The sequence below is a fragment of the Anabrus simplex genome, chromosome 4 (assembly GCF_040414725.1).
Source record: "Anabrus simplex isolate iqAnaSimp1 chromosome 4, ASM4041472v1, whole genome shotgun sequence".
NCBI classification, from domain to species: Eukaryota; Metazoa; Arthropoda; class Insecta; order Orthoptera; family Tettigoniidae; genus Anabrus; species Anabrus simplex.
Window position 1 is genome coordinate 60,272,216 of NC_090268.1, and position 27,967 is coordinate 60,300,182.

Consider the following 27,967-nt stretch of genomic DNA (forward strand, 5'->3'; position numbering starts at 1 on the left):
CAGACACCTACTGCAAGGTTAGGAAAATGAAAATATCCTAGGGCTAGAGGAAAAGTCTTCGAGACAAGATAACGTCGGCAGTACGGAAGGAGACTTCTGATTCAATAAGATGGTGAGGTGCGCAAAAGTTTGTCATCAACAACCGAACAAGCAACAACAATACCAAGCCAAGATTAATTTTGGGATGGATAATATTAAATACACAATGGTTCCTTCGATAACACCATAGGAATAACGGAATAGAAAATGGATGAAAGAAATTCAGGAGGGAAAACCAATCCGAAGTCACAAAACCTCCAACTTCATTGAATTCACAACAACATGCTTTCACACAGGACACCGGATTAAGTAAGAAAAGGCGATGAAATCCACCTCAAACCAAGTGACCTTCAGGAAATTAGAGCAATGACCTACGCAACCTAATCTACCGGTTGTCTTTTACAAGACCTCGGAGCTAGCCGGACTAATAATATATGACATCCGCAGATTCATACTGCCGCATTACCACTAAGCAGGTACCTTTCCATACAACCAGGAAACAAGGTAAAATAAAATATACATGGCAGAAAAGATGGCAGGTCGTTAGCAAATGCCCAACAAAAATGAAGAATAAAGGAACACAACATACAGACCCCATAATCTAACAGTTGGGCGACTTCGGTACCGCCTATGAACTAATAATCCGTCCCATACCAGATTAATAATCCCATAGAACGGCAAGATGACCAAACAACCTTGTCAAAAGACAAATTAGATCCACTGAAGAGAGGAAAAATGTCAAAGAGTGACAGGTGAACATTAACTGAGCATTACAAGAGGTACCAAAAGAACACAAGATAACGTCAGATCAATAGGTAATGCACTGAGACCAAAAGGGAAGAAACCAGGACACACAAAACCAACAAGTTACATAACACAAGTTAAAATCATTCCATCAGAGCAATAGACCCACACAGAAGGGTATTTCCAAATCTACGAAGATACAAGGTACAATAATAAGACCACGAACCAGTCCATACCTGACATGTCATAATGAGCCAACAACACAACACAGAAACCGTAAAACAACCATGACTAGCTCCAACATGCATGCGCCAGACCCCGATAGGGATAAAGGGACACTTAGAACCCTCAACGACATGCTGCGAAACTATCATGCCCACCCCGAAATATAAACCCCAAACAACTAATACGTGGTACCAAAATCATCACCCAACACCGATCTGCACCCAATCCTATTAGGTTAAGAGGCTTTCCCATCCTCAGGCTACAGATCACATTAGCTCAACAGCAATCCAACACCGTAGAAATGGTAGGGAGGCCGATGGAAACTTCATATTTAGGTTCCGTATTGAAGCAGAATTCACATCAAAGAAAAGTACAATAAGTTCCACCTTTTCAATACATTATATTATGTGACAGTTTTACGTACAGTTAAACCTTCACATTTTTATACACTCGGGACCGGTTTCGACAGTGTACCTGTCATCATCAGCCAAGAACAATTAATCGAGGACAATAAACCTTATAATACTTCAGGTATGATATAACAGTGAATATAAAATTATACATTATCTATCTACAAAAAGGTGTGAACATGTCCAGGTAAAAAATCACGATTTAAGAAAAATCATAGTCCTGTAGGGTGTACACTTATAAAATTTCTAATTAAAATAACGTGTTAAAAATCTGCTGTTATATTATAGCTATAGCAGAGATGTTTATAGGTGTAAATCTATGGAGTTTTGGCACTCAAGACATATAGCTATGTTTGACAAGTTAAAGTGTTCAAACATTTAGTTAAATGGTGTTCCACTTAGAGTATGTGATACAGTTCAGCTGAGGTTATAGTAATATGTTTGTAGGCTTAGTTTTGGTATTTTTAACACTCGGGACACATAGCCATGTGTGACAAGTTAAAAGTTGATAAAACATTTAGTTAATGGTGTTCCACTTAAAATATATGGTAAAGTTCAGCTGAAGCTACAACTTGGACTTGAGGAGCAGATAATATGTAAAATATCAATATAAGTAGAAATGAACAATTTGAATGGGTCACTGCTTGTTGATATAGATGATCAGCGAGTCCTATTAAACAATTATACATGTCGACATGTGGTTGTATATCATCTTGCTGAGAAGTAACAAAGGTCCTGGCTAAAATGGTGCTTGTAGATCTTATGTTGTAGGTTGTGATTACATAAATTGACTAGAAGGGATCCTGATCCAAGTCGGAACCTCAGGTGCCAAGTTGATGGTAGACGGAACGTAGTGAAGGTTTAACTGTACGTAAAACTGTCACATAATATAATGTATTGAAAAGGTGGAACTTATTGTACTTTTCTTTGATGTGAGGCCGATGGAATCCACAACTCAAAATGGAATACAATTAAATACAAATAGGTTATAAATTTTCAGAACATAGGAATTCCATTAACACAATGACCATGGCAGAGTACCACAAGCCATACAGGAAACTACTAGCCACCTAAGAATATCCACACATGAACCAGACCTAACCGCAAGTAGGTTAACACGACAACCTTTTTCAGAAATCAGAAGTTAACTAAAGCAAGACCAAAATGTATGAGCCAGAAACTTGAGGAAAGCCACACACTAAGTGACCACACTACAACAAGGGAACAGGTTAAATTAATAGGAGAGCACGGTATCCGTTAGAAATAGAAGACTACCAGCAACCAATAACCAGCACGGATGAACTAGTAAAGATCTTAATAGGTCCAGACACAGGGTCAACAAAGCATCCACACCGTTACGGCCTGACAGAATTCAACCATAACGAATGCATACACAATAACCCCACACAAACAGAATCCTTAGTGAAATAACTCGAGTGACCCCCGACCAACTCACCAGCCCACACCAACAGCGAGACAGGGTCAGAATATTACATATTCACGCCATAGGCGAACACCAGTCCCACAATCAGCATAGGCCAGCAATCGTCCAGCAGGCACACGAACACATCACCAACGACAGCCCCCAGATCACCAGAATAAATTATACAGGAGATATAATTTTCAATACTCAGTCAAGATATCACCACAAGAAAATATGACCGAACCTCAAGTAGCCCAGAAAGGTAAACAATTTTAAGCAATTCAGAAATAATTATAACTCAAAAGTTACTAATACATGGCAGCTCATATCAAATAGAAGGTTAGTTAAACAATTTTCAACAGTAGATCACAATAAATTTTCAAAAGAAGCAAGGCGAGCATAAGAACGATATAAGTTAGGCCTAACGTAGGTACCACCTGCACATATTCACATGAAATACAGTTAAAATGCTCACAAGTTAACCTCATACCACCATAACTGATGCTTTCCTCATAACTCCACAATATTAGGGATGATGTGAATTACTCAAACCTCTGTCCAGCAAATCACTAACCCATTCCAGCCGTGAGACGGGGTAAAAATGAAATACTTCATTCATGCAAATTTGCAAACACCTACCCCACAGCCAGCACAGATCAGCAAACACAGAACCAAGTCAGAGTCATCACATCCAGAAGCCATAGATGGTTAAAATAAATGCTACACAGGTTAATACAGGCATTACAGGCTTGCCAAGCTGTCACACCAGTAAATAACGTGACCGGCCAACGAGTCACCGCAGGGAAAAATCTTAAATAATAATAGGAGAAGAGTTTACAAGGCCAAGATAACTGGTATACTATAGAGCATATTAAATTCAAAAGCAACCTGAAGAGTTCACCACAGACAGGTTTCACTTAATTTAGGACGAAAACACACCTAGCATGAAAGCAGAACCACACCAGCCTAAGGCCAGTATTTCTCATAAATATTCACTAAGGACACGGATAACTCGGGCACAGGGGAAATCACATAAAACCAGAACCAAATAAAATAAATGGCCACCGGAAACAACCAAATCAGGAGGAAATAAATTCCGATATACGATGGTACAATACCACTAGCACATATGCATAACACACTACGTTTACGGTTAATTTGAGGTTAAGTAAAATTTCACTTCACACGGTAATTTCAACACAGCAGAACACTCTTAGAAACAATAGATTCTCATATAAAATGTTGGTACACACCTTGACAAATACACAGGCCAGGAAACAATAATAATAATAATCACCATATTAAATCTGGGAATGAAAACAAAGCCAGAACTGATAATACCATAAGACGTTCCCAGAACACGAACTATTACATGTAAACACTCGTTTAAACACAGGAAAACAACTGCACTTCACGCGGTGAATAAAATCACACGAGCTCACCGAGTAGTAATTAGAATTTAATGCACCCCGATCTAAAAAAAAAGGTACACACACGTTGTTTTTAAAATATCAAAACAGATATGTCACACGAATCACGGAGAGCACACTGCAAACCGTAGCATGCTCAAAGCCCAAGCTCAATCGATTTGTGTCCAAATATAAATACTAGCAACCGTTTCAAGGTTTACAATAATACACCAAATTCCAAATTAAATCAATAATGCCGTACTCACCAATTTATGAAGAAACAAGAGAGGAAAAGATACAGGTCACCTGAGAAGCAGGAAACAGGAGAACTAAACAGCTGGTCGCAGGATCACCAACTGTACACCCATGACACCAAACGGTCACCACAACTCGCACGAACAGGAAAGACACGAAACACCGTGAAGAGATTACATGAAACAAGAATATTAAGAATAAACAAGACGAATGCATTTCTTTTACAATAATACCCTACATCATTCTCTTTTGACCAACAGGTCCTTCCTTCAATACTTCATCCACTTACCACCGTGCTACGGAAAGGATATTAAAAATACACTACCGGTACCAAAATTGCAAAAACCGTGCGAGGCTACCACTTACTGATACCAGTTCGTACCGGCAATACTGGTACAAGTAAACAAAGGTAAAAAAAAAAAAACTAAACAAGGACAAAATTAAACAGGAAGCGTGGGATACTCACCCAAATCAGGAACAGGACCATAAAACAGAGGCAATTCGGACCGTAACCTAGCGGTTTTTGCGGTGGCAATGTTTGAAGTATGAAGGAAAGAAAAACACTGCTTAATTTCTTTCAAAACAATTAAATCATTTAATTAATAATTCCTTTGCAAAAGTTTATCCTTTTTTTAAAAAAAACATACCTTTTTCTTCTTTAAAACCTACGGTGCACCGTTTATGACAAGATAAAATTAAAAGGTAGAAATTAAATAAATATAATTAAAGATTAAGTCCAAATATTTTCCTCTGAGAAGAGAGACGCCCTCTAAGTTAAAAACTAAAATTAACATTAAAGAATTAAATAATTAATTTGAAAAAATTATCTTCTGACAAAGCATCTAAAGTAAACAGTTTTTTTTTAGAACATTAATTACATAAAATTACAAGATTTCTTGCCCTTATCATTTACATGATCCAAAAAATTAAGATTTACAATGAAGTTATTTGTCCCAGAAAGATGCAGAGAGATATGCAAGGTTCGATAGAGATCTTCCTGCGGTACGGAGTTTGAAAAGGTGCAGTCAGTAAGCCGAGAACCTTCCACAATACCAAATTTCCAAGTTCTCTCCGAAGGAGATAAAACAGAATGTAATTCGTAGGGCGGAGTAACATCCACCAAATTTAACCAAGTTTCAAGGCGAGGCAATCCAGGATGAGGAGAAAGAAGATTAGAATAATCTTGAAAAACATAACTTACTTTTGGTCGTTGCACATTAGATAACACATGGCGTCAGCCCGGGATCTTATACTCACAACTTTCGAAATGGAAGAAAATATTACATATGTTGCGGACGTCCACTCCCAGAAGAATCAGATCAACTTTGAGGGCATAATCCCCTCATATCTTATGAATTACCCAGGCATTTTGTGGTATTTCAATGCTCTAGCCATGAGCCAACGCAAAACACATCTAAGCTCCATGATGGACGACAATCAACAACGCACCCACTAATAAGCTAGGCCAAGCCGAACTCGGCCGGACAGCGGGCGAGCCACGAGCGATAGACTCGCTTCAGACCCGGGGCAAGACCGGACCATGAAATAACAAAGACAAGAACAGAATACAACGTAAATGTACGATGGAGCACAACCCCGCGGGCAGAGAAGATACCAAAACATAGCGACGTAAGTCGCACAGGAAATAAAACTAAACAGAGTAGGGATAAAATTCCCAGGTGATACACTTTCCAACGGCATTTTGCCTAGGCCTAAAACGTAGTAGGGAAAGGCTAAAATCGTGTGCCAACCGGCACACGACGAAAGTACTTCTACCGTGACTGCGCGAACATACTGTACGCGGGCCGGTTTCTTCACTATCTCACTCACACAGTTGTCTGCTTGTCCTTGTACGGTATTGTACTGTACTGTACTGCACTGGTTTGCGGGCTATCTGGCCTTGACATATATAGATACCAGCGCAGGGAGGGGTGGCAGCTCTCTCTCGGCCATGTGACCGTAATTACGTAATTTCGTTGAGACTTTAAATTGTTATAACTCAACAACCGTTTGATGAATTAATTTGAAATTTACAGGGATTAACTTTTATGATGTTTGCTATAATTCAGCGTTTGTCCCGTTGAAATTGGTTAAGGTGTTAAAAAGCTGTTAAAAGAAAAATTCTTTCACTTGACTCCGCCTAGCGTACTCGTAGGGTCTGGCACATACTGGAACATTCTTTACATGGATGTTCGTACGTCGGTCGGATCTTTAATGCTGGAAATAACATTTCTTTCAATTAATATGGACCAGGACCTAGGCCTTCCTGGTACAATATACACTAGGAAATGGAACTAGTGTTTCTTTCATATTCACATGTTAGGGTGGTACCCAACCTACCTCACAGTACATGGGCTCGTCCATCCAATGATCCGCGCATGCACTGTGCTGCAAAGACTAGTTTCATCTGTGAGAGACCGGACAAACAGTTAATATACAAGATGATGTCAAAACAGCAGCTTTCGGGCCCAGGCAGCAGTGCGCCGGCCCCTCACTGCTGGGTTCCGTGGTTCAAATCCTGGTCACTCCATGAGATTTGTGCTGGACAAAGCAGAGGCGGGACAGGTTTTTCTCCGGGTACTCCGGTTTTCCTTGTCATCTTTCATTCCAGCAACACTCTCCAATATCATTTCATTTCATCTGCCAGTCATTAATCATTGCCCCAGGGGAGTGCGACAGGCTTTGGCAGCTGGTACAATTCCTATCCTCACCACTAGACGGGGGCTCCATTCATTCCATTCCTGACCCGGTCAAATGATTGGAAACCGGCTGTGGATTTTCATTTTCATGTCAAAACAGGAAAAGCACGGCTGGATTAAGTTGAATGTGCCCACAGCCATACAGTAAGACAATGTCATAAAGGTCTACGTGAGGCATGCATGGATTCAGTGTTGCCTTACAGAACCATGGCACAGGAGGTCAAAACCTTCAATGACGTCGTCTGTAAGAGACTGGTTGAATGGTTAGTATCCAAAATTTTCATCCCCAATACTACCCGGAATAATAAATAATAATTTTATTATTATTAAGCCCTGCTGATTTTGATTTAATGCTGAAGAAGAAAGAACCACTTCACAGCATCTGCTTCTGAACAGTTACTGAAGTTCTGCAGGTGACAGCTCACCTCATTCACACCATGCAGAGAACAAGTGCTGCTGCAGGGATACTATGGCTTCCGCACTACTGGCAACAAGTTCTACACAATGCTGGGGATTACACTGAGGGACTGTAAACATTTCATAGAGGTATCTCTTCTGAATCAGTTGTAATTAACAGTTGCCACTAATAATGAAACAGCCTTTATATATAGATATAAGAACATTAGAAATATGCAATAGGATCAAGACAATGACACGTCAGAAAGGGAAAAGGAAGCACAGGAAGAGACAAGCACAAACAAGGAAATATAAAAGGATGAGAAAAATCTTTAGATCTTCATACATTGCTGTCTACATATGTAGATTGTTCCATGCTAAGAAAACAGTACTGCTCTTATGGACCTACAAGGAGTTTCACCCCCTCTCAGACATCTATAATTCCTCGTAATTAAGGAATATTATCATGTAATTTATATTGTATTATGAAAGAAATAAAAAGATGAGGCATTGTTTTTCCCCTGAGTTATTAAAATAATTATGTAACATTATTTCATAAAACGTTTTCAGGGAGGAAGCACAATGGCGGGAACAGCCATCGCTTGTTGCCTTCCTTCATTTCCCTTCTGAATTGCTCTGTTATGGTACATGTAACGTGTAATCCGTTACGCTGTGAATCGCCGGCAGCTTATCATTGTTGAAGAGAAGTCATCTGTTTGTTTGTTTGTGTGTTCGTTCTAATAATCATGTACTGTACAGCAGTTGTTACTGAACATTTTGATCCTGTGGTGTGGAGCCATACATCGCCGTATGACTTGCACTGATGCTATGATTTTTATCTGTGTTTGGTTTTGTTATTTAGCTATCATTTCTCAAGCGCATTTTATTTTTACCACTTTTTCGCAAGCACATTTACCATTCTTTTCCTGGGGCGATATAACGCCACAGTCACAGTAGTTGCCTGGGCAAATTTACTAAATGCAATTAACTGCATCCCCCAAGTTCCGAGCATATCAAAATTATCTGTTGTCTATTTTCTTCCCCAATTTGCCTTGAACTTCAATACCGAGGTTGTATTTGTGCAGCAAAATCTTAAATAAGCCCCCCTTGCCCTACAACCTCTGTTCCATAAATTTCATAAAGATAATTTCCAGCTTGGTTTCTTCCTCCTTTTATCTTGAAGTCAAATGCTGAGTTTCATCAATTTTTGTATCATCGTTCTCCCGCTATTCTGTGAAAACAACAATTAGTCCCTCTAAAATCCCCGTTCCTCGGAGTTAATAAAATAATTTGCAGCTTAGTTTCCTCCGCCTTTTATAACGAAATTAAATGCGGAGTTTTAAACATGTACATGCGCTGTTTACCCGCATTGCTGTGAAAATCAAAATGAGGCCCCTCTAAAATCCCTGTCCTCTCGAGTTCCTAAAAACATAATTTTCAGCTTAATTTCTTCCCCCTTTTATATTGAAATTACATGCCCACTTTCACCAATATGTGTGCTGCAGTTTTCCCAAGATGCTGTTGAGCAAAACTGTTTGATATGGCAACCCTGTTGTCATAAGATCAATACTGTTTTCTTAACATGGAATGACCTATAGAAGGGCTCTCTCTGCCCTCTGTCGGATGGGCAGTAGAATACATCCACGGAATCCCCTGTCTGTCATATATGGCAATGAGAAAGGGCACCCCAAAGACTTAAGAGCGTGGGTTGGTGACCATAGGAGTTCTTTCCTATCCGACCTCCCTTGGTCAATTCTTGTTCTCTTCTGACCCCAACAGTATTAGGTTTGCGAGGCCTAGAGAGTCTTTCATTTTCATGCCCTTCATGGCCCTTTTCTTGCTTTTGCCAAAATGTTAATTCTTCAAAGAGCTGGAACTCTTCTTTCCTCTGTTCTGTTTATTATTAATAGAGGATGGTTGCCCAGTTGAACTTCTTCTAAAAACAATAATCACCAACATCACCACTACCACCATGCGCTCACTTCCCTTTCAAATCCCTGTTCTTCTACATCCATTTCTTGTCAGCCCCCTTTCTGCATCCCAGCTTCATCAGTAGAATGGGCTTCAACAATCACAGACACATCATCAGTCTTGAAGTGGAAAGTGTAGGATATGAAGAAAGCTGGATAAAGATAGGAAAACAGGACAAGATAATAAATAAGTTACAAGATTGTGAGCAACTGCAAAATGACCTTGATGATGTTGAGAGATGGACAGCAGGCAATGGTATGACGATAAATGGGATTAAAAGTCTGATTATGACTTTCACTAATAGGAAAAGTCCTCTCAGTTTTAATTACTGCGTTGATGGGCTGAAAGTTCCTTATGGGGGTCACTGTAAGTACCTAGGTGTTAATACAAGGAAAGATCTTCAATGGGATTGTAAATGCACATGGTTATGAGGGTGTTTAAGGGTTGTAGTGAGGATGTAAAGGAGAGGGCATACAAGTCTCGGTAAGACCCCAACTAGAGTATGGTTTCAGTGTATGGGACCATTGCCAGGATTACTTGATTCAAGAACTGGAAAAAAAAAATCCAAAGAAAAGCAGCTCGATTTGTTCTGGGTGATTTCCGACAAAAGAGTAGCATTACAGAAATGTTGTAAAGTTTGTGCTGGAAAGACTTGGGAGAAAGAAGACGAGCTGCTCGACTAAGCAGTATGTACTTGTAGGATGCGGTGTGTTCCGAGCTGTCAGTGGAGAGATGGCGTGGAATAACATTGTCTGTCTGTTAGGTCATCAGCCCAGAGGCTGGTTGGATCCTCAAATAGCACCACCAAAGGTTATGCGGTTATAATGAAACCCCAAGAACCAATGGCAGCACCAAAATGAAGCGTACTAGGCAAGATAAGGAGTGAGGTAGTTTGCTTTCCTCACTAGGTCAAAAAGTACTATTGCAGCACGACTGACCCTATGAGCAGCACCTTTCATAACACTCAGATGCACTAGTCATGCTCTGAATGTCATTACTCAGCACTACCCATACCCCAGCAACTTCCATATTGTCACAGCCATGGATGTTGACTGGGACTTCGGTGGAAGCTACATTTTACTCTGGCCTGTGCCAAGGGAATAACATTAGTAGATGAATAAGTTTAAGAGGTGTCTTTAAAAGTAGGAAAGATCACAATGTGAAGATAAAGTTGGAATTCAAGAGGACCAATTGGGGCAAATATTTGTTTACATGAAGGGGAGTTGGGGATTGGAATAACTTACCAAGGGAGATGTTCAATAAATTTCAAATTTCTTTGAAATCATTCAAGAAATGGCTAGGAAAACAACAGATAAGGAATTTGCCACTTGGGCAACTGCCCTAAATGAAGATCAGCAGTGATTAATTGATTGAAACAAGTGACAAATCAAGTCATATATAGAAACATTGACAATGACCACATAATAGGATAAACAGAATGGCAATTCCCTGTGGAAAGATGGAACAACAGAATGAAGCGATAAGGGCAAATATGAAATGACAGAAGAACAAGGATTTATGTCCTTTATGATTCTCAGCTTAACCTCTCTTTCATTACAAAAACTTCTACCATGCTTCCTTGTTTACAACAGCATTATTCTTAATATATATCTTTATTTTAAAAATCAATGATCTTTTTTACATTGGATTTATTTGATTCAAATCAGTTTTTTTCAATTTTACATTTTTACTAATCATTTGATATTATTTTCTGATTTGTGTATGCATCACTGTTTAAGTACCCAAGATGAATAATGAAGGATCAATCCAAATTCTGTTTTTTAACAATATTTTGGAGTACGATATATTAAAATATATTTTTAAACCAGCTTTCCTGTCTCGTTACTTATTATTTTAAATTTAAAAAACAAATTAGAATGTATTCTTTACACCAAACCTGTTTCTAATCTAATTCATCATCAGCCAAATTTATAGCTTCCTTATTTAAGTGTGAGAGGAGGTCAGAATGGAAAATCAAAATGAGAGAATTGATACGAGTAAACTAAGATGGTCTGGATATGTAAAGGGGATGGAGGAGGAAAGAATACCGAAACAGATGATGGAGATGAAGTCCGAGGAAAAGAGAGGGAGACCTCAAACAAGGTGGATCGATTTAATAAAGAGGAGTGCAAGAAGAACATGAAACCTGGATTGGGACAAAATGATAGAAGAGGAATGGTGGAAGGAGAGAGGAAGGTGGAGAAGTGCCATAAATGCCCCGACCCGGCAGGAGCTGGATAAGGGGAAAGAAGTATGATGACATAGTCATCCTGGAATAATAATTTAAATATCTTTTGTTGCAATCCATCCATTTCAATTTCATATTTTTTTACCAGAATAAAATCTTTTAAACTTTTTCATCAACTGACAAAATAATGGTTCTGAAAAGGTTGAAAATGACTCACTGCCCTTCTCTTTAAGTTCCAAGAGGTTAGATTGTAATCTTTCAACACTGACTACCATAATTACAACTTTATTACTACCCGACCAAAGTGAGTGGATCCACGGAAAGAATGTGAACTAGTGGGGTGACGTTGGTTCAGCACAACGAAATATCGTATAGTCAGGTTCAACAAACTAGAATAACATAGGCAGAAGTTAGTTGAACGAACGTTCGCCATGTTTCCAGTGGTCACATAAGCCAGGAGGGGTGGCTGTCGAATTACTAAAAATATTGAAAATATGCATTATAGAATCACTGGTGCAAGATCAAAGACCGTTAGCTCAATGGTCTGGTTGGATGATTTGCTGCTTCAATACTTACATTGTGAGTGGGTTTTTTTTTTTCTATTGGCTTTACGTCGCACCGACTCAGATAGGTCTTATGGTGACGATGGGACAGGAAAGGGCTAGGACTGCGAAGGAAGCGACTGTGGCCTTAATTAAGGTATAGCCCCAGCATTTTCCTGGTGTGAAAATGGGAAACCACGGAAATCAATCTTCAGGGCTGCCGACAGTGGGGTTCAAACCCACTATCTCCCAAATACTGGCCGCACTTAAGCGGTGACTGTCTTTGACATGCTTGAGAACTTTGAGATTGATTTAGCTAAACCCCTGTGTATCTGTTTAATTGAAAGAGCAGGCAATGCCTATTTTTGACTTACAGAGAGGTACATGTGAACGATCCATGCTAACTACATTCTATAACACCATCACTCAAACACAATGATAAAAAAGCACTTAACTTGTATGCCACTACGTGCAAATACAAAATAATTAACTTCTAGGTATTTTGAGCTTCCTTGTAAAAGCACCTAGCAATTCAAATACCACAAATACGTTATCAGTATTGAAAATCACGAAATACGATCACAAGCAGACTCGAAATAATTATTTCACAATTATTACTTTAAACTGGTAATCACGGTCACATACAACCTATGCACGGCCCGCGTTCACAGCCACATTGCTGCTAATTGAAACCTGTCTTTAAGATCTGAGTATTGTAGTCGGTCTTGGATAGTGCTCCAGTTGTCGTCCTTGGCTGACTGTACTGCGATGATGTCATGTTCGTTACTAGTGGCGCTGTGCTGTGCAGAACTCCACTAACCTTGGTCGGGTAATACATAATATTACTACTACCAAAATATAACTAGTAAAAAGTTAGCAATACATACTTAGCTTACAGAACATTATTCCTTCAATAAATTTTGGCAAGATTTTCATATTTCATGTGGCAATATATTTATTTACCTCTCTGGATTCAATTTTGGTTGTGGATGCTGTACCACCCTCTTCTTCTTGGGTTCTGTTGCCTTACTGCCAGAATTTGTGTCAGAGGTAGGGCCAGCTCCTAGAAAATGTTTAGAAAAAACAGTCACTTTTGAGAGCTATTACAAATGTTTCATGGGTGGAAGTTGAAAGAGGCATCACGAAGATAAAAAACAATCAGGCAGCAGGCAATGTTAAGTTCGATGTGGATATGATTAAGCCACTGGATCCAATAAGTGTGCAGTGGATGTACAAACTGATAAAAGCCATATGAAGAGAGAAATGTTAGACTGGTTTGAAAAAAAAAAAAAGTTGATAAATCCTTTGTTAAAAAAAGGGGAGATGGCAAGGACTGTTCAAATTATACAGGCATAACTCTTCTTTCCCATGGTCTTTTAATCCGTACTGCAAGAAAAGATGAAGTTTGTTGAACATCTAGAAGAAGAACAACATGGATTTAGACCAGATTGATTCACTACCTACCTCCTTGTTTTGCTTCTGGAATGCCGTTTGAGACCAGACAAGGCATATGATCACATCCCTTGTCATTACATCTGGGATGTATTACTTAAGAAGAGAGTGCATTGGCATTGTGGCACAAATAAAGCAATTATTAGCAAGACACCATGACCTGTATCCAAGTAGAAGCAAACTAGGTCTGGATGGTTTATGCCAAGAAGTGGAGTGCAGCAGGGAAGCCCCTTGTCCCCACTCCTCTTCGTAAGCAATTATGAATGAAATTGTCAAGATAGTCAAAAAGACAAAAATACAAGTGCATTGGCATTTGCAAATGTTATGAAATGAAAGAGAAGGTAAGGTATCCCCCATGGGTAGGGGTTGTAGAATACGTCCACAGTATTCCCTTCCTATTGTAAGGCACGACTCAAGGGGGACCACAGGGCCTCTCAATCTGGGAGCGTGAGCTGAAGATCAGCGGCACCCTAGCCGAGTTTGACACTGTTTCCACTTACTTGTGCCATGCTCCTCACTTTAGCCTTTCTTATCTGACCTTCCTTCATCATCTCGTTATCTTTTTTTTTATGTGCCAGTAAATCTACTGACACGAGGCTGACGTATTTGAGCACCTTCAAACAACACAGGACTGAGCCAGGATCGAACCTGCCGAATTGGGGTCAGAAGGCCAATGTCTCAACCATCTGAGCCACTCAGCCCAGCGAATAAAATGTAATGCCAGAAAGAGCAAGACTGTGATCACAACCAGAAAGAAGGAGAGACCTATGAGAGGGATAATGCTCGAAGGGGAACAACTTGTTTTTTTTTGCAATTTTTTTGTCACACTGACACAGATAACGGACCATTATATTGGTCTTATGGTGACGACGGGATAGGAAAGGCCTAGGAGTGGGAATGAAGCGGTTGTGGCCTTAATTAAGGTACAGCCCCAGCATTTGCCTGGTGTGAAAATGGGAAAGCATGGAAAACCATCTTCAGGGCTGCTGACAGTGGGGTTCGAACCCACTATGTCCCAAATACTGCTGGATACTGGTCGCACTTACACGACTGACAGATGATGGTCCAATTTCATTAGGAGCTAGCTCCACAAATGCCAAGATATGAGGGCTTACTCTTCTTTATCCTGCTATAGCTGTATAATTAGTATTACTCCAATCAATCAATCAATCAATGATCTGCATTTAGGGCTGTCACCCAGGTGGCAGATTTCCTATCAAGTTTTGACCAAGCTCTCTCTTAAATATTTTCAATGAACTTGGAAATTAATTGAACATTTCTCTTGAAAATTTATTCCAATCCCTTACTCCTCATCTTATAAATGAATATTTGCCCCAATGTGATCTCCTGAATTCCAATTTTACCTTCATATTATGATCTTTCCTACTTTTAATAGCTCCATTCAAGCTTATTCTCTTTGAATTTTTTCCAATTGTCGTATCAAGTAGTCCTGGTGAGGATCCCATACATTGGATCCATATTCTGAGGCCTTACAGACTTATACCCCCTCTCCTTTACAGCCTTACTACAACTCCTAAATACTCTCATATTCATGTGAAAAGATCTGTAACCTTTCTTAACAATCTCGTTAATATGATTACCCCAGTGAGGATTATTCCTACAGATCTTTGGAAATTTAGGTCCTCAGATGGGCATTTTTATGGAACGTCGAAAGTTCTTGAGAGATTATTGACTAGTACAGTATGTGCATATATCTCTAAGAAAATTAATTTTGAATTCCTTTACAGCAAATTCACTGTATTCATCTCAAAAATTACCAAGGGAATACAAACATTTCTGCGTAATTTATTTGAAAATCTTCCAATAGCAATTGAAGGTTGGTTTAATGACAAAGAGGACCTTAAACATGCAGTTAGTTACTATGTAAAAGTACATATTGGTATTAAATAAGTGAAAAACTAGTATGAAAGAGAATCTGTTGCAAGGATCCATTTGTGTCTGAAATTATTTTATTCAGTTGCATCAGATTTCATGTTTTTATCCTTCCTTGGTCCATGCTTGTACAATTCTGAATCCAGCAACATTAGACATTCATGGCAAAGGAGGCCTACAATTTTCCCACCTTTCTAGATTTTTCCCTGCTCCTTACACAATACTTACATTCTTTGAAGGGAAGAAACTCTTCCGTGTTGTGGTGTAAATGACCTTGATATTGATGACTGTTAAACGGCATTAAAAGGACGTGGAAGAACTACTTATTTACACAGTTCCTTCCAGTAGTATACTGGGCAAGGTGGCAAGGTGGTACCCACCTGTGTCAACTACAGGACCTATTTGTTCCATATCTGCAGAAGTTCCACAAATCGTTCTTCTTTTAACAACAATATCTCCAAGTTTCACATGAGAATAATGCTATTAGCAGAACGACAATGGGATAGGAAAGGCCTAGGAATTGGAAGGAAGCGGCCATGGCTTTAGTTAAGGTACAGCCCCAGCATTTGCCTGGTGTGAAAATGGGAAACCACGGAAAAACATATTCAGGGTTGCCGACAGTGGGATTCGAATCCACTATCTCTCGGATGCAAGCTCACAGCTGTGCGCTCCTAACCGCACGTCCAATTCACCCGGTAAAGAAAGTCTTGTGCAGTGTACATAGGCCTATATGTACTAGCATATTGATGTTTTAATATTATTATTTACTGAGGGTCACTGAATTTTACTCTTGATTTACCTTAAAACCACTGTTATCTTGTATTTAAAACAGAAATTAGCATGAAATTTCATTAATGCTAATGTGTGCTGTAACCGCCTGTATCATCTGACTTTAAAAGATTGTTAAATTAGACAGAATCAACAAATTTCGATTGAAAATAAAATAAAATATTGTTATATCTTCACTAAGTTACCAGTCTGTCTGCCTGTCAGCCAGGAGGCTGGTTGGAAAGTGTAGTGGCGATTATTGTTCTAAAGGTGCGTCCACACCCAGATGTTTTTGTTAACTTTGTTAATGAACATTTCTGTCTGTTAATAAAGAAAATAGCGTGTTCATGAACTTTTCGAGCATGTTGATAAACAAAATTTCTTTAACTTTTGTGAATTAAACTTTTCATTAACATTTTGTATTTTCGTTAACATTTCGGTTCGCACATGCGCAAAGACGCAATTAGAACGCAAATTTGTAGCGTGGAATACAATACTCTTATTTTTCGAAATCGACTGTCGAATCGCAAGCAACTCGTATACACCATACTAATACATAAGTGAAGTGTAGGAATATTTCTCTTACATGATCCTTGGTAGGCACCAGTGGCTAGGAATCTTCAAGTTATACTTAGCCTAACATTAATGGAGATGACGTTCCGATAATTTGTATCATTTCTTGCAATTTCGGGCCCAATTACTATCAACAAGAACTGAAAGTCTTGTGGGGACATTCTCAGAAAGTTTTGAAAGCTTGCTGCATCATGAATCAAAAGTTCTGACATAGGCCTAAGTGTCCTCTCCAAATTAATTCTAAACGGATTTCCAATATTTTTCTTTGCCACATTTTTCTCTAATTGCACTCGTTAAAATAATGAAAGCTGCAGCTGTAAGTATTTTCTTCTTCCTGACCCTATCCACTGTAACCTCACAAACAGATATTTTGGTGTGGACACAATGTTAAAGAGGTTTGTTAACAAGTTTATTAACATCTTGAGAAATGTTTTCGTTAACATTGTTTATTAACTTTGGTGTGGACTAACCATAAGAGGAAGTACAAGGCAACCATTCTCTATATTTGGAGCCTCAAATAGCACCACTAAAAGTGATAAGGAAACGGCATAATAGGAGTGAGGTATTTTGATACCCCAATTACCAAAGCTAATCCTATGAAAGTGAAAATTTGTGGTCTGAAGTTTGAAATAATTTTGACAACTAAAGGGAGGCCCAAAAATGTTTTTACTTGTTCTTGAATCACCATCAGTCTTTTAGAAAATTTACAGTTATCACATAGCCTGTACAAATGCTGGGTTTTTTTTATTTTTAAAAAAATTTTCACAGACATGATGAACAACACAAAAACATGATCACGAGTCAAGTCTTTTTCTGTTGCTGAATAATACTACACTTCTATTGAATATAATCACACTAAGAAAGACTGAATAGCGAACCAATACTGCAGTATTTTAATAGCATACCCTCTTCACCATCTTGTTCGACCACAGCTGCATCTTCATTCTCGCCTGCTTCCAAGTATAAAACTTCCTCTACTTCTTCCTCGATGTACTGAGGATCACCAAGAAGATCATCACCATACATAATTTGGAAATTCTCTTTCAACAACTGGAATGAAACAACGTGCTTTAATCCACGGCCGTCTAATCTGAAAGCAAATTTTTTCGCGCGCACCAAGGTTTCTAGAATCTCGCACCAGAGGACAGGAAATGAGAATGATGAGAAAAGGTTATGTTTATCCCAGGTTTATCGGCTAATTAATATTCAAGACACTAGACTACACCATCTAATAGTTGGAAGTGCACTTATGGAAAAATTAACATATATATTTTAAAGAGGAGCTATGAAAATTCATCGTTTTCAGGTTGTGATACATCTACTTTGAAACGATCCAGAGTGTTACTGGTGTTGAAGCGTTCCAAAAACGATGACAACAGTTTCTTGTTCAAATGATCCGTTTGAGTTAATTCTCTGACAACTTCTTCTTCTTCTTCTGCAGGTTGTTTTTCATGAAATTCTCCTACCACTGGAGTCTTCGACGGTATTTCAGGCATATTATCAGAATCGGAGAATCACTATCAGAATTGAACACGCAACCGCATAAACCAATTATCAACCTTGAAATCAAAGAACTTGAAAATTGTAGCAATATTGAAGCAAAGAACGCCAGCGTCAAGAACCTCTTCACCCGCCCCTCCCATGTTTGTTTTGATTTCGTTTATCAATGAGCAACAGGTTATCAGGCACTATTATAAGTACGTAGAGCTAACGCGAACTCCAAGAAATCACGAAGAAGAATATCATAAGCAGACGTTACCATACGGAAGTACTGTAAATTATCCCTACAAAATCCTGACTTTGATTAATGTTGAATGACGAGTAGTTTATAATAACCAAATTTTCGGAGATCCTTGCTTTTGATGGTTATCTGTCAAAATCAGCTGTTCGTAGTGGCTATTCTTTCATTGCGTTGCCGTTGCGAATACAGTTGTGTCTATACAGTACTCTATTTGGCCGATATTAAACAATCTATCTAGATCTGTGATTAACTTGAAAGTTCTGTAGCAAAACTGAGCTCTTCTAAACGAACTGAATGAATAAAGGTACCGGTACGGACTTGAATACTGCACTACTTACGAACACTCATGAGGAAATCCACGGTTATTCAAGTTCTCTTGCCTCAAGTGAAAAGAAGAAAAGATACATGTGCTGGAAACTGACGTGAATGTTATAGGCCATCATTATTAAAAATGAATGATGATTGGGATTCTAAAAAGTACAAACATTTCCATGAGCTATTTATGCAGAATCTTAAAGGGACCTCCTTTACTGAGACCTTCATGGCTGTTACTCCTTTATTTTTCTCTGTCTTCTTGTCAACATTGTTTTCATTGATTCATACTTCTTCACAAGGTCTTAATTTCTATAATTTCTGCATTGACTTTTTCTTAATTGTCTTCTTACCAATTCTTTGTTTTACAGTGCTGTCAAATTCTATTCCTCTAGTAGTTATTGTGTTGTGCACCTTTAGTCTAATCACTTTATTTTATTTTATTAATTGTCATAGAAACATCTATGTAAACTGTGGCATGACAGATGTGTGGTCATCCCATATAACTGAACTTCGGAAACCATTTATAACAAACTTTCGTGCTTTAACGAATGTATTGTCTGCCATATGCATACTTGCTGTTGACTTCAGGGTATTTCCAAGAAGATTTGCAAAAACTGAAACATTTGGTTATGGGTTAATGGATACTGGTGTAGGCCTTTATTGTATTGCCAACTCAATAGTATCGCCTGAAGTGTTACATCATGAAATGAAAACATTTCATTCATTGCTTCAGTCATTTCAAAAGTCACTGAAGAGCTGTATTCCTTTATTAATTTTAGGTGTGATGAGATTTTTTACTATAAAACAGATTGATTATCAAGTTCATATTTCTGAATATGGTGTTCATTGGAACTTCTTTCTGACATTAGCTGTAGCCAAATTATTATCCTCTCTCGTAATGTCTTTATGTGATATTAAGTATTCATTCTTACTGTCTGTTATCATTATTGGAATCCATGAATGTATTTTGCAATGTGGCATGCAAGACTGGGTGTTGAGTGATGCTGCAAGAGACTCGTTCTTGAGTGCGAATCGAGAAGGAATATTCTCTTCTTTAGGTTATATAGCTCTATATTTGTCTGGAGTTAGTTTGGGTTATATGTTGAGAAGTACTGCAATGACTTTTAGAGAGAAGTTCATGACTAATTTGAAGCTCACTGGCTTATCAGTACTGTTGTGGACTTGTGTGTCTGTAAGTCAGAATTGCTTGCGTATATCACGGCGGCTGGCCAATGCTGGGTATTTTCTTTGGATTCTCACTTTTAGTATCACAGCACTTGCAATATTTTTAATAATGGAACTAGTAACGCGTGTGCTGTATATAAAAAGGAAAGATGCTCCTGCAAATCAGGTATATGTCCCTGTTTTACTGGAAGCTGTTAATTACAATGGCTTGGGTTTCTTTCTCCTGGCTAATTTGTGTACAGGTCTAGTCAATTTATATATCAAGACTTTATTCATTGGCCCTGCTCTCAGTGTTTTTATTGTAGCTGTCTACATGCTTGTAGTATGTCTGTGTACTTTTATTTTGTATCGTATAGGTTGTAAGCTAAAACTGTGACTTGAAGGAGGTAAGGGTCTGGGCAAGTTGGCCGTGCGGTTAGGACCACACAGCTGTGTGCTTGCATCCAGGCGATACTGGGTTCAAACCCTGCTGTCGGCAGCCCTGAATATGGTTTTCTGTGGTTTCCTATTGTCACACCAGGCAAATGCAAGGCTCTTATTAAAGTTTTATTTCATATGAACATTCTCATTCTATATAATTCTGTACAAATATATGACGTAACTGTTATGTAAGGAAAATTTTGCACAGTTTTCTTTTCTGTCAAATTATTTTTTGTGAAATAAATACATGTATATTTTACATCTCCTTTTTATTTTTCTGACTTCATTCAGACCAAATGAGTAATGGAAAAGGTGTAGGCTAATATTTGGCAACTCGTGTACAAGCGATTTTAAATATCAGCTAAAGGGTATAATCGGTCAACACTTGACTAAAATTTGCTGGTAATTTAGACTGAAATTGCATGGTTAACCATGACCAACAACTTTTCTGACATGACTTGGGTATAATTTTTGACCTTTTATAATAATTATTATTATCTTGCAACATTTGTCTAATTGATGCCCAGTATCCTTTCTTAACATATCTTCTCCTCTTTTTCATCTATACAAAAATAATACAAATATTATGTTGTGTCTTCAATATTCCCTTATTAAGGATAATCTGGTGGCCAATGGGGTATACGAAAAGAAGAGTCTGATAAAGGACCAATAGCTAGTAAATGTTTGTACTCGTATAATGGAGAATATCGTCGCTGCCGGGACAAAACCTCCTATGTGAAATATTTTGCTTGTTGTTGCTTGTTGTTTTAAGGGGCCTAACATCGAAGGTCATCGGCCTTGAAATATTTTAGCTTAGAACTTTGGCCAGTAAGGTTCCGTCACCTAAGGTGCAATATCGTGTGAATATTGTCAAGGCATTCTCGCTCTTCATAATGTATACACTGCAGGTCAGTATATCTCCAAAAATATTATCACATAGGAGGTTTTGTCCCGGCAACAACGATATGATAAATTTCATGTGACATAGGGGAAGCATATATTATTCTTAACACACAGATCTCAGGTTTGATTCCTGGTTCATCCAAGGGTGAAAAATTACTGAAAATTAAAACCTACAACCTGTTTTCCAGTCAATGACTGGGTCAGGGATGGGATGAATGAACCCCCAACTTGCAGCGAGGATAGTGAAAAATGTCTATAGCCTTATAATCTAACCCCTCTAACTACTTTCAAATAATAGCTCATACTTCCATCGATTAGCCTTATAATCTAACCCCTCTAACTACTTTCAAATAATAGCTCATACTTCCATCAATTTTCACTGTGTCCCAATAATAATATTGTATGGTCTAAGCTTCAGCAATTCAGTTGTCTGGGGTGTCATCACCTGGAATATTTGCATATCAATTTCAGAATTGGATTCTCACAAACAGGCCATACCACTGTCATCATCTATAGTCAATGCTCCTACAGCAAAACAAAAATTTATATAAATGGATTAAAACATTGTAATTTAACCAAATTAACATCTAGCCTACCAGAATTCTTTATATTTTGACATGAAGTACTGTGGATTTACTCATTGGAAGCAATTGCTTCCTTGAAGTTTGTCACGATTTATGTCTCTACATCAATGTGCCAACTGCATTTCAGAATCCAAACTGTGTAGGGGAAATTTCTTCTTCACAGCGCTTGTATATTCTTTTGTGAATGACCTTCAGAAAAAGTTTCAACAGATGGCTCATAAGGCTTATTTTGTAGATGTTTTAGAGAGTGCAAAAAATACTGACTCTAGCCACTCAAAAGGAATATTGCCAGATTCATAAATATTATTTAACATTATAGTCTGTCACTTCACACTGTCCTCGTTGAAAAGTTTTAAAATTTTTGCATTGATAATGTTTGGGCTTGACGCTTTGCCATCTTTAATTGCCTTTATTTTTGTTCTTCCTCTACCAGAATATTCGGTCTTGTTTCTGGTTGTTGAGAAAATATGTTCTACGTAGCCCTTTCATGTATGCTCGATGAATGACTTTTCCTCCATTGTCTATCAGCTTGTTCACTGTCTTTGTTTTGTATTTTCCTGTCAGTTCCCAAACTTCACACTGAATGTAGAAACTGTTGTGATGTAGTTGTAATGCTTCTATTTCTGGCCGATTGTCAAGAAACAGTTCTATGTATCCCTTCCATGTATGCTTGATTTCTTCTGAATCAACAAAGACTTTTCCTCTGCTGTCTACCAACTTGTTCGCTGTCCTATTGGCTCCCAACTTTGAATGTTGAAACTGTCATGTTTTAGTTGTAATTCTTCTATTTCAGCACATTTATCCTGCATTTTGTTTTCTTTGGCTTCTCTTATTTTCAAGCTGATCCTGAAATGTAGGAGTAGCGTGCCTGCCTCTTACCTGGAAGACCCAGGTTCGGTCCTGGATCTGAGGGCTGGTTTGAGGGCCACTCAGCCTACATGATTACAATTGAGGAGCTATCTTATGGTGGGTTGGCGGCTCGAGTCTAGAAAAACAAGAATAACAGCCGAAAGGATTCATTGTGCTGACCACATGACACTTCATAATCTGTAGGCGTACGGGTTGAGCAGCGATCGCTTAGTAGGTTATGGCCCTTCGAGGCTGTTGCGCCATGGGATTTGGTTTGGCTTGGTCTCTTATTTTAATCCTGATCTCTTTATTCATGTTTTTATTGTTTTGTCAGTGTTACTGTTTCACAATCCTCCCTCTCCATCATTTTGAGGATCTCATCAGTCATCCAGGTCTTCTTTTTTGGTGAAATCTGAATTCGGGTGTTCATTTTTAATCAATTCCACAGTGCCTCTTAATTTTTCAGTTTTCTCTTCAATGCATGTATTATTAGGTACAGTGCTTAGTACATTATTTAGTTGCGCTTCAATTTATCTCTTGTGGAGGATTGTTTAAAAATACCAACTAAAGGATTGTGGTCTGAGTAAATATCAGTGCCAGGATATGTTTTCACTGAAGTGCAGCTCTTCTTGTATGTTTGGTTTACCAGGATATAGTCAATCTGGTTTCTGATAATAGGTATGTTCAGGAGATTTCCAGGTATGCAGACGTCTGTGTGGGAGGGTAAGTAATGTATTTATTACAAATCCATATTTTCCAACTAATATGCTAAGCTGTTCCCCTGTTTTATTTCTTTCACCAAGAGTGTATGGGCCTATGAAGTCACCTTCAGAACCTTTACCAACTTTAGCATTGAAATCTTCCATGATAATTGTGAGATCACATTTTGATCATTTTTCAAGACACCACTAATCCGGGAGTATAGTTTTGCTACTTCAGCATTACTCTTATCTGTAGTTGGAGCATACACATGGAAGATATTCACTCGTGCAGGTCTTGCATTTGTTTGAACCAACATGAGTTTCTCTACAATTGGCACAAAATTAGTGACACACACTGCAACTGATTTAGTTACCATAAGCCCCACACCAGAGTGGAACTGTCCATCAGATGTTCCCGAATAACACACTCGGTGTTCATCTATGTTACAGTAACCTGATCTCGGCCATCACATTTCATTTTCACTTATGATCTTAATCCCCATTCCCATTTCCTGGATTTCACTGTTAATTTTTCCGACTTGTGCCATTGTTTGTACATTCCGTGTACATATCTTAATACTATCACTGAATGAAATATTCTCAACCACATCCTTGCCCAAAACTATTCCTCCCAACTGGAGATCCAAATGGGGAACTTGAAACTCCAGAAAAAAATATTTTGAACACAGCCATGATGTTGTACTAGAGGATATTAGTAGATCTTTAATGCAATAATTCCTCATTACTTTCTGCATCGTCATGCCACTGACCAACCTGTAGCTCGTCCACCATTTTGGACAATTTCCCATCTCACAGGAAAGAGAGTGCCCTTCCTTCTACCCACCCACCCTCCCTCTGAGGAGGCTGTTCGCTCTTGGTAAACGGGGAATCTCCTTATCCCAGGAGATAGTACTAATATTGTAATTGTTATAATCTTAAACCAACAGCTTATTATTCTTTGTTCCAGTCTCCTTATCTTTTTACCATCAGCCAACCAACCAACATACATACATACATACATACATACATACATACATACATACATACATAACATAACATAACATAACATAACATAACATAACATAACATACATGGGTCAGTGGAGTTTAAAGATTCAAGTACTGTGTTGCTGTTGGTAACACGGGAGTGTAAAAGCATTTCCAGTGTTGAATGCCGTTAATCTTACCAATGATGTGAGAATGTTCAAAATGATCGACGTAAATACCCGCAAGGATCCCTGAAGCTGGTGACCCCATGGGAAGACCTGTCTGTTGGTAAATGACATTATTGAAAGTGAAGAAATTGTTATTCAATGTAAACTTCAGAATCAAAACAAATTCATCTATTTTGCCTATACTTAAATTGCTGAATTTGGAAAGATTGTTCTTGATCAATTGTATGGTGGTGTTAACGGGCACATCAGCATATCAACTGAATGAAGAGTATGGTGTTTGGATAAATTAAAGTGTTCAATTTTGTAGCAAAATTCTGTGGAATTCTTTACTGATGTAGTCTGGGTGCACAGAATTTGTTGGATGGTATACACCATAGAGTTAGAAAACAATAAAGCCCTTAATTACCTGGACTTTACCAGTATGCGCAACTGCAACAACACTTTATCCTTTATTATATACAGGAAACCCACCCACACCATCAATACCATCCAACAAACTTCTGTGCACCCAGACATACATAAGAAAGCAGCTTACAATAGCATGGTACTCAGGCATTAACTGTTCCTTTAACTCGCAAGAATTACAAAAAAGAAATTAATACTATTTGCAATATTGCAGAACACAATGATTCATCAGCAGAATTATCAATAGATACAAGAGCAGACCCAAGACTACCCTAGAAAAAGATTCCACTTCTAAAGAAAAGTTTTCTACATTCACTTTCAACAATAGCAGCATTTACCAAATCTCTATATATCTATATATATATATATAAAATAAGAGTTTTGTCTGTACATTGCTCAGAATTTGAAAAGAATGGTATTTCCGTATTGGTTATGTCCACACTAACAAGGAAATGCACTTTTTACTTTTCCATAATTTCTGTCTGTCTGTATGTATGTATGTATATACACACATCACGAGAAAACGGCTGAAGATAATTTAATGAAAATCGGTATGAAAAGTTGGGGGATGAGCCACTACAATCTAGGCTATAAATCATTTTACTCACACTGAGTGAAATGGTAGTTTAGGGAAAGGCCTAAAATTTAATTCTCAAATATTTCTATTATTAGTGGTCCTATCGATAAATACTACATAACTGAAGTTATATAGAATTAAATTTCTGATCATTTATGTCTTATACATTTTTACCATACCGGCTATGAGCGCAGATATTCATGAATTTGTATTGTTGTTGCTAAGTCCAATTCAACGCCAAGCCAGGAGAAAATAGGCTAACAGAATTTAATGAAAATTGGTTTATAGAGTCTAGGAATAAGAAACTACAGTCTAAGCTGTAAACAATTTTATTCGCCCTGGATGAAATTGTAGTTTAGGGAAGGAGCCTAAAGTTTAATTTTTAAATACCTATGTTATTGATCCTATCGAAAAGTACTACATAACAAAAGTTATGGAGAATACAATTTCTGATCATTTACGATTTATTCAGTTTTACAGTACCGACTATGATAAGAGTGGTATTTCAGAGTCGGAAGAAAACTAAATGTGAAGGCCTTCAATACAGAAAACGCATAAGATTTATAAACAGTAACATTACATTGACCATTGTTTGTTGTGATGTTGTTTGTCTCTTATGCTGCCACTCAACTATGATAGATGGAATTACTGCTACGTACCGAGTATAACAGCCTGACTGAATGTTGGCGGGAAATAGCTGGGGAGTGAGAAAACTTTCTTCTTTAGCATGCCATTCCTCTGGTTCGTACATTTTCTGATACTGCTGGTACATAACACTCTGGTTCATCATAGTATTCCAGCTATTCGATCCCTACTCTGACACGCTTTTTTGAATGAGCAGTGTGTTCACTTAAGGCGGTGCCTCACTTAGCGGTGGTAGTATGACCTGGTCTAGAATTACAATTTAGGCCTATTCCAAATTATAGTACCACAATTAACTAATAATCTCAAAATTCAACCCTGAAAAGAGCCGTTTCTTAAGAAGGGCTTCTTCCTCTTCACTTTTATTAAATTCTACGTTCATTTTATTCCAAATTAGCAGTGAAGAGGGGGTTCCTCCTCTGGCTTGGAGGAGATTTCACGACTTATCGGGTACTCCTAGGAAACAGATTAGTAAAAGGGCATAGTGTTTGCCCTGGGACTCTCCACTATTTGTACCCCCGCTCTGAAAAAAGACGAAGAGTGTTCATGGATCACGGCTGTCTGCGGCTTGGTCATTTCAGCTCTGGAACTTTGGACTCTTAGATCGGCAGCGTAGTACAGCCAATATAAATGGTCCGTTATTGGACATTATAAACTTTCCAGCTAACTCATTCCTGGTTGCCAGCGTTTCGCCCCCGTGTGCTAGGTTGGGTTCATCAGTTGGTACCTAGCACACCTACCAAGACGCATGGCTAGTGCATACTGTGGAGGCCACTGCGTAGGCTACTTGAAGCCAGCGGCAGTGCCAATGCACTATGAGAGACTTTGTCTCACTACCAAAAATTGATGCCTGCTTGGCCATCAGATGATATAGATGTTGATTCTCTATGGGAATCAACATCCATATCAGCGTAGTACTGTTCGTTAAAAGTGAGAAAATGTGTGGTTTTTCGTTTGATCGAGTATTTCATATGAAAGCATTGCTTTTAACTGCGCCATTCCTATTGACGTCATTGTAATGATCTATGTTCATTTCAGTTGGGAAAACCACTAAGACCGTCTTTCTGAAAGGCTAGGAAAACAAGAGATAGGAAATCTGCCACCTGGGCGACTGCCCTAAATGCAGATCAGTAGTGATTGATTGAAGGATGTCGGAGGCAGGTGGACCACGAGTGTCTGCCATTATAATAAAAACTCCCGAACCTGATTGTGACTGATGGTAGGCAAGTGGGCCTACCATTACAATGAAAATTCCCTAACCCAATCTCCATATGGGAAAAGACGTTTGGTGACTTCGACGTCGCGTTTCTAGGATAACATTAAGAGCTATGCTATTTAATACAATCTTGCTCACAACGTGTAGATTACCTAACCTAGAATTCTGTATGCAATATAGAATTCCGTAGCAAAGCACGGGTACATCAGCTAGTCTATATATAAAATAAGAGTTTTGTCTGTACATTGCTCAGAATTTGAAAAGAATG

General features: G+C 38.4%; 2 protein-coding genes across 2 annotated transcripts in view; one reads left to right on the plus strand and one right to left on the minus strand.

Moving 5' to 3' along the window:
• Window positions 1-18,265, minus strand: part of LOC136871614 (TIMELESS-interacting protein) — a 35,803-nt gene extending 17,538 nt beyond the window's left edge. Inside the window, exons 1-2 of the mRNA XM_067145077.2 lie at window positions 17,893-18,265; window positions 13,265-13,364 (exon numbers count right to left, since the gene is read on the minus strand). Of these exons, the coding sequence (XP_067001178.2) occupies window positions 13,265-13,364; window positions 17,893-18,013 (221 nt within the window). The 5' untranslated portion in view covers window positions 18,014-18,265. The remainder of the gene's footprint in view (window positions 1-13,264; window positions 13,365-17,892) is intronic.
• A 392-nt stretch (window positions 18,266-18,657) lies between these two features.
• LOC136871613 (uncharacterized) lies at window positions 18,658-20,907 on the plus strand. The gene has a single exon (XM_067145076.2). It carries the CDS (start codon window positions 19,180-19,182, stop codon window positions 20,602-20,604), a length of 1,425 nt encoding a protein of 474 aa, XP_067001177.2. The 5' UTR covers window positions 18,658-19,179; the 3' UTR covers window positions 20,605-20,907.
• Window positions 20,908-27,967: the final 7,060 nt, after the last annotated feature.